Here is a 15,496-nt window from a genome sequence, read left to right on the forward strand (position 1 = left end):
TTAAAGTTATATTGCGCCAGTACTGTATTAGTACTTCCTTGTCTAGTCACACCTCTCGAGTTTTATGCATAATCCATGTGTGAGATTTTATTTACATACCATGAGTTTTACTTTGAAAGAAAACCTGCGAAAAAACTGTGTTGTAAAATTCGCAGTCCACGCTGTATCCGCTTGGGAACCCACTACCCGAACCCTCTCATGCTGAGAGGAGGCCAGTGCTCTACAGTGGAACGTAATGATTATATAGCTTGATATAAAATAGTCAGGTCATTTTACGATAGTCTCTGTGGCACTTGCAATGTTAGTTTTAAGTGATGTCACAAGGTCTATTAAACTTACGTTACAAGAGCTGCAGTAAAAATCTTAGTGACAGCCTTTACTCTAAACGCTTGCGTAAAACAGCAAAGGTCATAAACTTTTATTCTTAATCAAGCATTTTTTTTATATTTTAATATTTATTATTATTACAGTGATAAGCTCTGACGACCTGACCCTTGGTCACGTCATGTGATATTTAGTTACTATCTGCAGTTTAGATCGTTGTATTTTATTCTAGACCGTTTCGTGTCATTTAATGATAGAGGGGCGCTGGCTTGGCCGGCCATGAATCTAATCGGTCGTTCGAAATTTAATAGAACTAAGAATACTAAAGTTTGGGGACCTTTCTTTCTAAGGAACTGTTAATACTATGCTATCCGTTCATTTCGCAACTATAAACGTTTGGCAACCTAATTAATTTCGCAAACTCTAAAACTGTAGAGATTTCTGGATTTGTTTCAGGGCTATCGTGTAGAACCCTTTAGGTTAGGTTAATTTTATAAAAATCCTGAAATATTTAGTTTCAGAAATATGAAACAGTTGCGAAATGAAACAGGTTGCCAAACGCTAGTCGCGAAACATTAGTGAACCCTCTTATCTACATTTATCCATTACACATCTAGCCGCTGTTTGTACTTTTCTAACAACAGCACACAAGGGCACATTTTTCGTTGTAGCATTTTAAAAAGCTCGTACATTAAAACATGTAAACTTGGAAAAAATATGACCAACTAACGGCTGCCCTTAACTTCGTCCGCGAATCATTCGTTTATAGAAAGAAAGAAAGAAAACATTTATTCGTGACATTACATGACGTGAAGTTACATGGATAAGAATAATAATAATAAAAACAGAAATAGAATTATTTTATTTATCGATTGCGTGTCTGCGGGAACTATGAAATTTTCCGGGGTAAATACTATCCTATCCTCTAGTCCTTTTCAGGGTCTCAAACCTTATCCGTACCTACCAAATTTCATGTCATGACGATCGGTTGAGTTTGAGTATATTAAACGCTAAAGTATAACAAACACACACACTTACGTCGCCTTTATAATAATACAATTAGTTAAGACGAGGACCTACTTGCCTAGCAACCTAGATTATTGGGGAACAATAAATTCTTCGAAAGATAAATAAATTCAAATTGGTTTCGTAATTATCATTAATGTCCTGTTTTAGTTTTTGTTAATTGTGTACTCTAATAGGTGGTCTTAATGATATCGTTTAGTTAGGGGATTGGGCGCGATCGCTGACTGTGGCTTGCATTGTCATCTAAATTACATATCCGATTCAACTCGATGCCATCAACCGTGAAGTGTTTCGTCCTAATAGAGATGATTCTGGCAGTACCGCCAGAATTTCACTTACCGAATTATTGTATTGTCACCAGATTAATTAAGTAGGTATGGCAAATTTCAGCTCAATAGGATACCAAGAAGTGAACGAAAAAATGGTTTGCTAATTTTGAAACAAGGACTACGCATTGCAAGTAAAATAAAAAAATCGTTATATGTGCGATCAAATGATTAATGATAAAGGACAAGCACCGCAAACCCGCGGCTTTTTATTAGGTCACCCGTCTATCTCGTTCAATCTCATTTCAACTTTTCGGCCCCAATGGCCATCTGTTTTCCGTGTTATATGCCCTGCCATTGCCACTTCCAACGAGCTAATTCGCTTGGCTATACCAGTCGTTCTTCTACGTATGATGATGATGATGATGATGATAATAATAAATGAATGTTCTTTGTCGGCAGCGAGAGCAGCATGTTCGTGTCGCGCCGCCGCTGGATCCTGAAGACCTGCGGCACGACGACGCCGCTGCGCTGCCTCCGCGCCGTGCTGGCGCTGGCGCGGGACGTGGCCGGCCACGCGCGCGTCGACAACGTGTTCTACTCGCGGCGCGAGTTCGCGCGCCCGCTGGCCCAGCACAGCCCGCACGACAACTTCGACAGCGAGGTGAGTGCGCCCCCCCCCCCTCCCATGCCGCACGACATACGTGCTGGCCCTGCCCGTAGAACTAGCCGCCTGCAAACTAGAGCCAACCTCAAATGAGGACGCTGCATCAGGATATCAAACATTCAGCGTTTTTGTATATTTTTTTCGCATTATCGTTCCAACAAAAAATATTTAAAGAGATTATCCGCAGGGTTAATCTTTTATGAAAACTAAAGACAGTGCCGATATAGCGCAATCAATATTTTTGCGACTTGCCCTTCCGTAATAAACGATGATAATGACGTTCAATCGAGCGATCAAAACGCTCGAATATTCACCCCTCAGGGGGCGAATTCGTGGTGGGGCAAATTCGTCGCCGAGGACAGGGCCATATTTTATGGGACCATATCGGCTCGCATACTTATCGAAATTCCGAATGTAATGTTTGTCAGAATGATCGCTTGTCATAACTCTTTTTTTCTCTGAATCCAAAAATTGATCAGAATTGTTATAAAACAAACCTAACCTAACCTATTAGTAATCTATAGGATGACCAATTTAAAAATTTCAGAAAATTTTAAAGTTTCAATGGGAATAAATAATGACAAACGATGATTCAACAAAAATTACGGTATGACTTGCGAAGTGTATGCGAACTTTGGCGCTCCCATATTTTATAGGTTTGCTTAGCGTGCTCAAAGAACCCATGAACCGCGTATAGTATACTTTTGAGCAGCCTCAGTATAAGTAGTATTTAAAGATATAAAAAAACCCACATGAGATAAAGAGCGATCCTACAGAAACGAATTCAAAAACACTATTGTAACGTGTGTATAATGTACTAAAAATTGAGACTGGTTTTGAAATAGAGACGGCGGTTTATGAATATGAATTTAATCTTTTCATTTCGTTTCTATCAAAACATTTATAATACGTAGACTTCACTATTACGTACCTGATTCATAAACATTTCATGCTCAAATCTTTTCTAAGAATAAAAAAAAAACAGCATCGGCTAGCAAATCACGTTGGTGTTCTTAGAAGTGATAACTGCAATCAATCTAGGGTCTTGAACTTTAGATACCGGTCATCGTTCAGTTAGTCAGTTAATTGCGAAAATGTAATATACTTTGTTGAAATAATCAGGACCATGCGTCATTGAACTGGCAAAGGAACTATGTATCAGCTTTTCCCAAGGCTTATGACCTGTTTCATCATTATTTGTATGATAACGCAATTTTCCTTGTTGATAGAATGAGATACTGTGAGAGTATAAAGAAAGAAAGAAAGAAAGAGGACATTTATTCACTAATACAGAAGACACACAAATACAATAAAAAAAAAAAAAAATAAATAAAAAAGAAGAAATACAAATTCTATTCTATTGTATCCTAAAAGTATCTGTGTATTCATTGAACAGAAAAAGCAATATTAAAAAAAAAAACTTTTTTTTATAGTCGCGCACGATGCGAAGTGCTTTTACACAAAAAAGAGTAAGCCGAGCTGTTTGTAGCGTTGTTAATTTCTCTAAGTTTTGTAATAAACTTTACTGCAAAGAATATATCGAAAAATAAAATAATCGCTTTGAAAAGAATATACCTACAACGATGCCTCTTCAAAATCACATAAAAAGTACATTTAACAAAAAATCTGTAAGTATCTTCGCGCGGGAGGGCAATTTCTGCATTCAAATGACCCTGCCCCTGTACCACATAACGTGTCAATTATGTGTAATAGTTGCTCATGTAACTTCTGTGGTACAGAGGGCGTCTTAAATTACTTCCTTGCACTTTATAAGACATCACGAACAACAAAACTTCGTGACGTGACACGTTACATAACGTCGCAAAACTCCGTTCGCGATGCATCAAACGTCTGCTAATGGACGCGTCTCGAGTGCCGCTCGACGCCCGCCTTCCGAGAAGCGAGGGGAAACAAAACATGTATGTTTTCTATGCGGTTCTTTGACGTATAGTTATAGCTGTTTGGAATTCTACTGAAATGCTCCCTCTAAATGTAAAATCGCTACGCTAGGAAGATATACTGCCTTCCTAAGCCAAAAGACGCTTGAGTTATTAATACTATTCTGCATCATATAGTATAAATAAAAATAACACGTTTTTTTTTTTGAGACAGCGCCTTTTGTCTTAGGAGGGCAGTATAGACGTTTTAAATTGACGATTAGACAGACAGATCCGACATGGGCTATGACGTCATAATGCCGGAACGACCATAGAAAATCCATACTAAATATCTTTTCTGAAAGAGATAAAATGCAAACTTCATTCGCTCAAATCTTATTTTTTCAATAGATATTGATGATTATTTACGCCAGAATTACTAAATTACACGGTTCAACTCACGATTATAAGTCAGGAATGGTCCGACTAGTTTCGATCTTTTTCATAGATGAGTGGTTCTCAATTATATAAAAGTCATGAGTTTTGAGTCGTGTAATTTAGTAATTTTATGTCTCACGAGAAGTAATAATGATTTTTACGCCATACGTTTTATTTTCCATTTTTGTATCGCGTTAAATTATAAGGGTAAAATTTGTTTCATGCATGTTTTATGGTAAATGATAAAAAAACAAATAGTTCCCTACAATATTCGGGGGTGAATTTCAAAAAACTTGAGGAAACACTGTACTAAATGTTGCTTTCACTGTCTTTGCAGGTCGAACTGCTGGATTCGTTCTTCGGCGACGGGCGAGCTTACATCATGGGTCCGGAGAAGGACTGCTGGTACCTCTATACGCTGTTGCCGCTTGAAGGTTAGTTTCTGTTCGTTCTCACTCATGTGATCGTGGCTGGGCCTTTACGCTTTCCGTCTTTACAAATTATAACAACTAAGCCGCATCTAGGTCAATTGGTGTTAATCATCCCAAGACTTATTTACCTACTTATTTTATTATATATTTCTACAAGGGAGGCTCCTCCTTGGTATTTTTAGGGTTCCGTAGCCAAAATGGCAAAAACGGAACCCTTATAGTTTCGCCATATATGTCTGTCTGTCCGTCTGCGACTTTGCTCAGGGACTATCAATGCTAGAAAGCTGTTATTTTGCACGAATATATGTGTAAAGTATGCCGACAAAATGGTACAATAAAAAATCAAGAAAATTGTTTTTAGAGTACGTGCCATAGACGTAAAGTGGGAGTGATTTTTTTTTCTCATCCAATCTTGTAGTGTGGGGTATCGTTGGCAGTCTTTTAAAACCATTAGGGGGTTGCTAAAACGATTTTTCTATTCAGTGATATGTTTGCAAAATATTCAACTTTAAAGTACAAATTTTCATTTAAATCTAAACCGGTGGGTGGAAAAATTTGAAAAAAATCAGGATGGTAGTAAGTATATCAGTTATAGTTTTTCTTGTAAGTTTGATAAACTTACAAGAAAAACTTTAACGGTTAAGTTTTCTTGAGAATTATTAGTAGTTTAAGAGTAAATAGTAGCCTAAGGTATAAAATATACCTAAACTTGGAATATTCCGTACAAAATACAAAATCCTTAGAAAAATATTACTTAATTTTTCGGGCGTGTCCGACACGCTCTTGGCCGGTTTTTTTTTTACGACAAGGCTGGCCGTGTGACACTACTACTGCTGCTGCTGCTATTTACTGGCCCGGATAATGGAAGTGGAAGCACATGGAAGTTTGACATGAGTTTGTGTGTACACGAAAAATCGGATCAGTGTTGCCATGTCGGTATTATTTGGGCCGGTAAATACACCCAGGTGGGCAAACCCAGTCCCGCGGGTCACCAAGAGGCCCTTGTATTTGCCCGCCACGCATTGATGCGCCAGCCGGCTAATAGCGCGACAAACTCTTGTAGTTAGGTACCTTTGAAAGTAGTGGCCCGTGAGACGGTATTTTATTATCAGAGTTGTTAAAATATAAATATATTTGTTTAAAGGAAATAAGTACTATGTGTTGAGGAGTATAGTAATTCCATTTGAAGTTCTGTGGTGTTTTGTTTGGCATGGTGTGACGTCTGATACGGTGCGCGTCACCTAGTTTAAGCTTAAACATGTATACTTTGGCTATCTGTGGGATCCTGTAATTGGCTCTGTGTTGCTATTCCTTCTACATATATTGTGTTTTAGCTGTTGGTTCTCCTTAAATAAATATGAATAAAATAACAGAAAAAACATGAGTAAAACTTTTCTATTTCCGGCTGGAATTGCGAATTTTGTTCAGTGCATCCATTTCACGCACTTACAAATGAAAGATGATAATCAGCGTTTGCGAGAGCGGTATTGTTGATTTTAATGTCTGCCCGTCCGCTCCTTGTGCCTCTCCCAGAAAAAAATCCTGGATCCGCTCCTGCCCGGCACCACGTAAGAGTTAACAAAATTTGGCTACCTAAAATATATTTTTTCCAGCCTCAGTCTACAACATTGTGATTTGCGTTCCCCAGGCACCGTAGACGCGCTGGAGAAGGAAGAGCGTCAGTGTTCCGCGGCGGAGGCGGAGCCCGACCAGACACTTGAGATCCTCATGTCGGAGCTGGACCCCGAAGTCATGGACATCTTCACGCGCCAGGCCTCCGTGGACGCCAGGCACGCCACTAGGGTACGTTCTAAGATGCTGGTTAATAGTGGATGAAATTCGCCTTGCAAGATTTGAACCCAACAAACAAACACTGAAACTGAAAAAAACAAAAAAAAAACAATCTGCCTAACCGTCTGTGCTTAGAAATAAAATGTCCATGAAATATAAATTCAATTATACAAGAGAAGCAGTGATCCCCACACTAGGCACAGCCTGTATGGTGGAGATCCAGATCTTAGAGAATTCATAGAATATACTAGTGATCAGGATAATGATCAACAAAAGTGGTTGATCCAAGCATCTCGCAGCGTCCAACGGAAGGATGCATGCTCCTCTCCCGGCTTTCCAGCAAATGATTGAAGCAAGACTCTGTGGGTAGATAAAAAACACCTCCAACCTTCTCCTCCCTATGGTAAGCTCCAAGGAAATGAGGACGCGCAGCCGAGTTTTTTTACGTTAACTTTTTATCCATTTATTATCTAATCTTGATATTCGTTGTTTGCAGGTGTCGGGCATCGACAAAATCATTCCGGGCATGGTGATCGACGACTTCCTGTTCGATCCCTGCGGGTACTCCATGAACGGGGTGGCTAAGGATGTGAGTACTGCACACAAACACTATTATAACCACCGGCGGTCACACTTAGACCATAACCTCGCGCCTCTTAGGTACTGTCTGCTGTAGCCTATTCAACTTGACGAGCTGTAGTGGCTATGAAACACAGCTGCTTGTGATTGGTTAGGGTGAAGCGAGACGGGCGTAATTTTTCGAGTTGCGAGTCGTGTAATTTCTGCTGCATTCGATTTTATACAAAACTAAAGTTTACCCGCGGCTTCGCACGCGTAAACTATTCGATCTGGTACAATTTAAATTCCGGGACATTATAAAATTCCCCTGGGAATTCCCAAAATTTATATCGTGGTCTATCGTGGTTGTGTTAAGAACAACTGTCTAAAATTTCAAGACTCTAAACCCAGCGGTTAAAATTTCAAGATTTTATCCCTATTCCGTGGGAATATCGGGATAAAAAGTGGCCTATGTGTTATTCCAGACGTGCAGCTATCTACATACCAAATTTCATCCAAATCCTTCTAGCCGTTTTAGCGTGAAGGAGTAATAAACACACACACACACACACACACAAACTTTCGCATTTATAATATTAGTAGGATTCCACACAAATAGAACTTTAGTATGAAATCAAAATTACGCAACTCACAACAAAAAATTACACCCGTCTGGCTTCACCCTGCCTGAGGGATGAGCTGCTAAGTCCCCTGATATCGGTTAATGTTATTTTAGCGAAGCATCTCTAACCAATACCATGCGGCTGTGTGCTTTCAGTACTAGTTCGTTAACTATTGAAACGTGTTACTTAATTTCTTTGAATCAGGCGTTACCTTAAGGCCATATCAATAAAATGAATTTGTTTTAAGTAATGTTAAAGACATTTAAAATTACGTCTACTGACTTGACAAGCTTTTTATTTGTGTTGGGGTTTTTTTGCTTTCTAGGAATATTATGTATGAGCAATGGTCAAATGCATTTTTTTTAATGTACTATTATTTTATTTATGCTGCTAAAGGGAAGCAAGGATTTACCATCTGTAAGTTACTGTCGCAAACATTGTTAATACATTTAATTTAAATATATAAAATATAGATCAAATATTAGTATATGAAATAGCACTTGTATCAATATTGAACGTCTAAAGTATGTTTCCATGGCAGGTAACAAAATTGACAATGACACAAACTATAGTGAAACAATACACGCGTATCGGTCGCGATACACTTAATTAGAATAAGAATAATTTATTTGCCACAATTTGGCACAGCAAGAAAAATAAAACAATAGGAATAATACATATTAAAATGAGTAAAAATAAACAAAGAAAGAACGAGCAGAAACATTGTAGTGCCGAAAGCAGCAAAAAGGGTCACATTCAGCGTGTTGCCACGGCAAGCCGCAGCGCTGGTTTTCAGTATGACCCTTTAACTTATAACTAGGACTAACCTAATTATGCCTTGATAGCGCGAACGTGGCGGCATTATAAAACAAGGGATCAAAAAATAAAATACTGCATTAAAATTAAAGTAAATAATGGCATTATAGGTCTATGTCTGTATGGAGACATACTTTAACTGGCTAAGTTGTTGATCATTGCCATATTTCACCACACTGACAGGTGCGACTACTACTTTCATAGAGAGCCATTTTGAAAATACGCGTATGTTAACCACGAAACACTATAATTCTAAAGCAAACCTGACACGGATTTAATTTCATATCAAGATTTTCTAGCAAATCTACAAATAAATGTCGACTTGGAAAAATAATTGTTTCGCAACATAATCAAATCACTAAATTTAGACAAATAATCTAGACGTGTCAAGTCAAGTTCAAGCTAACAGAACCGTGTGTAATATTACACGAACCATTTGGCGCCACTTTCGACCCCCTCATAATAGATTGTTACTCGACATGTGTCAATGACTATTGTTAAATTAGTGAAATAGGGGCCAGGTATTAATGAAGTTTATGCACGGTGTCCCCAGGGCTGCTACATGACGATCCACATAACGCCGGAGCGGTCGTGCTCGTACGTGTCGTTCGAGTCCAACGTGCCGACGGCGCGCTACGAGCAGGTGATCGCGCGCGTGCTCGCCGCCTTCCGCCCGCAGCGCTTCGTGCTCACCGTGTTCGCCACGCCGGTCAGTACTCAGTCTCACTAGTGCGACCTACACGCTACACGTGTACTCAACAAAACTGATAACTCACGTCTTTGCTCGAGTCCGAAACATGTCAAGTTAACTCAATTTAAGACGTGAGTTATCTGTTTATTGCACTATGACTGAGTCTCACGGTAGTTTAATTTTCAAAAAATACCTACATCGTGTTTAAAAAATCCTATACGATAATTAAACCACATTAAGGCTACTGATTACTAATCCGATACAAGTGGAAAAACATATTGTACTAGCCGTACGAGAGCGCCAAAGTTCGCATAGCCTTCGCTAGTCATACCGTAATTTTTGTCCGAATCATCGTTTGTCATATTTTTTTTCCTGAATTTTTTAAATGGGCGTCCTATAGAAAACCTTAGGTTAGGTTAAGTTTGTTTTATAACAGATCAGAACAATTATTGGATTCAGAGAAAAAAAGAGACAAACGATCGTTCTGACAAACATTACATTCGGACTTCCAAAAAGTATGCGAGCCAATATGGACCCGTGAGTCGCATAATTTCTGCTACATTCAGTATCATACAAAACTCCTGTTTCGTTCACACGCGTAATCCCGATAAAATTTGAGTTCACGGTGAGAGGGGATCAGTCTTTCACTATTGAATGGATTCACCCAATATTGTATTCTATCATCATTTTCTGTGCCTTCTAAGTATGCTTCTTAAATACACAACGTCTTTATTATATTCATTGCACAAACTCCCAGTACAGTCAAATACAAAGAGATGTATCCAAGTTAATCTTACAAAATGATGTATCCCTGCGGATGCCATAATTAAGTAGCCATAGAATGTGACAAACATGGTATCCACCGAACCTGACAGAAATATGTACGCCTCTAATGTGCAGTATTTATGTATCCCCCTACATTTCCCCTGAAATGTATACTGACAACCTTAATTTAATATCTATCCACAAATTGTGACAAAAGAAAATATTCATTCAATATTCCAAATTAATGTAACCATCTTTGAATTCAGAACAGAGACAAACAAGAGAAGTTTCCAATAGAAAACAAAAAAGTTTCTCTCTGAGAAGAATGCCATTTAAAAGTAAATTCATTACGTTATTCTAATATAATTATACTAGCTTTTGCCCGCGGCTTCGCCCGCGTGGAATTTGGTTATCGCGCGCTGTTCCCTCGGGAACTGTGCATTTTTCCGGGATAAAAAGTAGCCTATGTCACTCTCTGGCACATAAAAAAAACTATTTATGACAAAAATAACGTCGATCCGTTTCGACGTGAAAGACGGACAAACATTCAAACACACACACTTTCGCAATTATAATATTAGTATGGATAATTAATTACAAAGGCAGTTCAACAAATAAATAAAATGGCTACTTAATTATGGCATCCGCAGGGATACATCTCTTTGTAGTTGACTGTACAAGCGTTGAAAAGAAACTGAATAAATTACGCTCGATTTTGATATCTTACAATGTGTACAACTCATTTTGAGTCGCCGTGTGGCACAAAGCGGAGTTTTGTATTTAAAACCGAATGCAGCAGAAATTACGCGACTCACAACTCGAAAAACGCTCGTATGGCTTCACCCTATCACTATATCGCACAGTGGGGCCAGATATATGTGCGATGTGATATTAATTATTTTTTAACCTTTTGAACGCCACAGTCGGCAAAACGACAGCTGAAAATCGTGCCATGGGCACCGAGAACCGTGCCAGGGGAAACGATTTTCAGTTTTTTTTTGTCATCTGTGGCCAACCGTGGCGTTCAAAAGGTCAATATCGTTGTGGGGGCGGCGCTCACGAGTCTGTCTGTATACACAGGAGCCGGTGGGCGTGGAGTCGCCGCGGTCGCTGAAGGAGTTCCGTTCGCTGCGCGAGTACAGCGTGCGCGACGCTCACTACTGCCGGTTCGCTCAGTACGAGCTGCACTACGCGCTGTTCGCCAAGTTCCCGAGCTGAGGCCGCGCACGCGCGCCGCCCGCGCCCGCGCCCGATCCCGCGCCGCCCACGCCACAGACACACAGGTAACTAACAGGCTAACAGTAACTAGGGTTACCATATCTCACGATTTGACCTCAGATCTCAGGATTTTGACTCTTCTCAGGATTCCGGTCGAATTTTGGATTTTTTTGAATTTTCAATAAAATAGAAAATTTTGACATCTTTTTAAAAAAAAAGTAACAAAATGAAAAAGTAATCTTCTTCATAAATACATAGAGACTATCTAAATTAATCTAAAACTTCAACTTTGGACATGTTAATTGCACAAACAAAACCAACTGAGATCACATTAACATCGATACTTATTATAATAATTGTATTTTTAATTGTAAATTACGTTTGAGAAAAAAACCTGAAATTGCGATAAATTCTCAGGATTTTTTGACGGAAGTCAGGCTTTTCTCCGGACTTTTGAATTTTTCATCTGGTAATCAAGAACACATGTCTTTTTACCAAACCATGAAATCAAAAAAAAACAACTATCCTTCTTTATTCCAGAGACATCTCAAGCATACTCGCTCAAGCGCCGGAGCACCGCTGGACAACGCCGGGCCGGGAGGGACGCGCGCGCAAGCCGCGTGCGCTCCTGCCGCGACTGCACGCCGCACTCGCCCGCGCCGCCGCCGCCGCGCCCTGCCTCTGCCTCTGCCGTTACACCGCGTGACCGCGCCCCCCTAAACACAACTGCACACTTCAAGACCCTCGCAAGATCGAAAAAGGGTCAACTATATTATTACTGTCACGCTAGACGACAGAATTGGTCACCCAGATCGTATCCAGTTTAAACTGGCGCGGTGACACTTTAACAGAGTTTATTGTCACCGAACGGCAGGGCCGGCGGTATTTACCGCGGCGCGGGAGCACGGCGATAGCTGTCAAACTTCGTCGAATAGAAGCTTTCGGTTACTGGGAGGTCGGAACTCAGTGGCCGAGGCTTCGGCGCGTCGCCGACGGGTGAACCGTAATCACGAGTCGTAGACACTCGAGCCTTTTAAGCTTCGGATGATGTACATTGTAGCAAATGGTTCATGTCAATATTCGATGCTTAGACAGAGGTTTTGTACAGGCCTGAAGTCTTTAAATCACACGATTTTAACATCTGGCTATAAACAGATTTGAAGCAAAACATGGTCATTTGAGGCTGTTTCGCGCCTGTAGGTAAAAGAGTACACTATCAGAAACTAAGCTCGATTATGAGCCCTTTGCCGGTACCCGAAGCTAACTGTGGCTGTAGAACCATTCCCTTCGTCGCTTACATTTAAATAGTGACTTCCCTAGGAGCTTCTCTTGTACAAATTAAATTTTAAAAATAAAATTTTATCGTGTGGATGGAATTCCCTGTCTGTAGCTCGGAGACGATCCCCACGCTTCGCATTTAAACGCTTCTGTAGCGCGTCCTCTCCGCCCTACAGACGACAATATGTACAAACTATTTGTAAATGTAAATAAATAGGAATTAGAGCAGGGTGCCGTTTGTGATGTACTGTTCCATTCCAATGATGCGTGATTCCTAAGTGATATTATTGTTAGATACGTAGACGATGTGCTGAGCAAATGTCGCAACGTTGACTTAAGGGCTGTAACTTTAAGAGAACCAGTCGTTCTAGTATTAACCGTCGACGTTCGAACGAGCGTCGGCGATGTGATTTCAAAAATTCTCGTAATACTGGAACGATGTTAAATTTTCGTCTATTAGAATTGTATGTAACATATCAAGTTTAAAGCCCCTTAGAGAGAGATATATTATGTAGTGCAGCGACGGATCCGTCGCGGTGGCGCGGCCGGCAACGGCCGGTGACAATTCAATCAAATAAACGATTTTTGTCTCAATATTGTTTCATTGCTAAAAACCTCTCATACGTACATTTAGTAAACAGGAGGCCAAAAAAGTTTCAATGTACTGTACGAATTAATTTAAAACACCCTTGTAGAGGCGAATTTTGTGCCTGGGAACGAAATGTGGCTGCAGTTAGACAATTTATTCAACGGTAATAAATAACTACGGCACAATTTTTTTGGCATTTTATTGTTTACTGAAAAAAGTATCCGTCTGAAATTTCTTAAATTAAATTCGGAATACGAAGGCTCCCAAAGTGTCAGTCAATTACTGTATGAAATGAGTGACATTTTAATATCCATTAATATGGAACTTGATTACTAATGTTAAATGCACGTTAAATATGTACTTATCCAATCATTGTGACAGATTTCACGTAGAAAAAAACAAAATATTGTTTAACCATACAACTTTATTATAAAAATAATAAATTAATAATACTTCCACCATCCCTATACCATTACAATTAATACGCTCTCATCAGTCTATCACTTACCTACATAACATTAAACTTAACGATATCTTCAAGTAGGTCAAACGTTAAAACAAAACCGAAACAATAAATGCTAAATATCAAAACATGCCCTATTGATTTCGAAGAACATTTCAGACAAGTCAAGCACCAAATTTTATTTTAGAATGGAATTTCTTAAATCACAGATTGGTTTAAACAATACAAAAAGAGACAACACTGTCAGCACGTGTGTAAGAAAAACGAGTTTTATTCCTTTCATTTAAGAGCGTCACTAGGCCCGGCTGAGAGCGTGTAAGGACAATATCCTAGTCTGTCCCTCTCTAACAAACGCGCATATTAACGCTCTTTCTCTTACATTCTTGACCTCAATTAAACCTTAGCAAAGTTCTTAATCTATGGCTGAAATGTAATGTAACACCTACAAATTATAATAAGGAGACATTATGCAAAGATTTTAGCACCATTTATCTTTCAGTCAATTGATCAGGTTTTACTTGGCGAGGGTCCATATCAATAAACTACAACCTTTTACTTAACTACTACGCAAAGAAACGTGCAAGATAGCTGCGACATATTTCTGCATAAAACCTCACTTCTATTTTTAAATTGAGTTTTCAGATAAATTATGGAGTTCCCATACATAGCTAAGACGTCGAAACTTTGATAGTTTTGCACATGACTAATGTTAGGTAGCCACCAAACTGCTCGCTTGATAACGGGGTATATTATGTGGGAGCGCCAAAGTTCGCATACTCTTCGCTAGTCATACCGTAATTTTTGTCCGAATCATCGTTTGTCATACCATTTTTCCCACTGAATTAATAGTAGGGGAGCCCAAGAGGGGATTTCGGGATTTACTAAAGCGCGACAGATTAATATACAGGGGATACCTTGTACCGGTTAAGTCCTTCCACCAACTATGAGCCCCATATACATGGCCGCCCGTCAAGGATAAAGGATCAGATTAGTAAAAAAAAGTTCATCATCTGAAATTCCGAGCGCGTCAGATTAAGGTAGGATGAGTTAGTCACATACTAAAACGTGTGTATTCCACTAATCTGACAATTTGAGAGTGACGTAAAGAAGGGGTAGGGCTAGAAAGTTGTAAAAAAAAAACGTCATCTCGACATTCTCGAGCGTGGTTAATTTTTTTTATTTTTGAAGGGAATAATTCAAGAATTACGAAAAATATATAATCTGACGGTTTCCACAAGCCGAAATAACAAACATTCATCGATAAAGTTTATTGCATTCAGCTACGTGATGCCTATATTCCCCTCTCCGCGTTTCTATTCCTCTCTCACTCTTTCTCTATCTATTACTCTCTCGCTCCGTCCCCACTGGTTTCTGTTGCCATGACGCCATCACAGCTGATCGCACAGACTCGTTCGTGGCATGATATTGTTTACAACGTATTTCCAACGTTTTTGCTACCCTTGGAGTGGCAAGCGTCCGGGTCCCGGCACATCCTTGTTTGGCAGGCGATCGGCTCCCGGCACGCTGTCAAAAACCCTAGAGTGGCAAGCGACCGGCTCCCGGTCGATGGCGGGTGTCGTATTTCACTAACAAATATAAACTGGTAGACCTATATCTCGCTTGCTTATTCTTGCAGAATGCGTTCATAAATAGACAAGGATGGCATTTATTAACG

At 39.6% G+C, this 15,496-nt stretch overlaps 1 protein-coding gene across 3 annotated transcripts; it reads left to right on the forward strand.

Moving 5' to 3' along the window:
• Window positions 1–1,640: 1,640 nt before the first annotated feature.
• SamDC (S-adenosylmethionine decarboxylase) lies at window positions 1,641–13,363 on the forward strand. 3 transcript variants are annotated; one of them, XM_074105603.1, is made up of 9 exons: window positions 1,641–1,720; window positions 2,079–2,280; window positions 4,936–5,032; window positions 6,678–6,832; window positions 7,317–7,409; window positions 8,398–8,418; window positions 9,371–9,526; window positions 11,354–11,556; window positions 12,032–13,363. In XM_074105603.1, exons 1-8 carry the CDS (start codon window positions 1,656–1,658, stop codon window positions 11,489–11,491), a joined length of 927 nt encoding a protein of 308 aa, XP_073961704.1. In that variant the 5' UTR covers window positions 1,641–1,655; the 3' UTR covers window positions 11,492–11,556; window positions 12,032–13,363. The 3 variants fall into 3 exon arrangements, with proteins under 3 accessions (XP_073961704.1, XP_073961705.1, XP_073961706.1); XM_074105604.1 differs by lacking the exon at window positions 8,398–8,418; XM_074105605.1 differs by lacking the exons at window positions 1,641–1,720; window positions 8,398–8,418 and having other exon boundaries at window positions 2,052–2,280.
• Window positions 13,364–15,496: the final 2,133 nt, after the last annotated feature.

The sequence above is a fragment of the Choristoneura fumiferana genome, chromosome 23, assembly GCF_025370935.1.
Source record: "Choristoneura fumiferana chromosome 23, NRCan_CFum_1, whole genome shotgun sequence".
NCBI classification, from domain to species: Eukaryota; Metazoa; Arthropoda; class Insecta; order Lepidoptera; family Tortricidae; genus Choristoneura; species Choristoneura fumiferana.

What these genes read in the sequence shown, in the direction of transcription:
- SamDC (XM_074105603.1), top strand. Translation starts at nt 1,656, where the DNA reads ATGATTCTGGCAGTACCGCCAGAATTTCACTTACCGAATTATTGTATT. An exon ending in TACGCTGTTGCCGCTTGAAG is followed by an intron (nt 5,033 to 6,677) that starts GTTAGTTTCTGT and finishes TGCGTTCCCCAG; the next exon opens with GCACCGTAGACGCGCTGGAG. An exon ending in GAAGCAAGGATTTACCATCT is followed by an intron (nt 8,419 to 9,370) that starts GTAAGTTACTGT and finishes CGGTGTCCCCAG; the next exon opens with GGCTGCTACATGACGATCCA.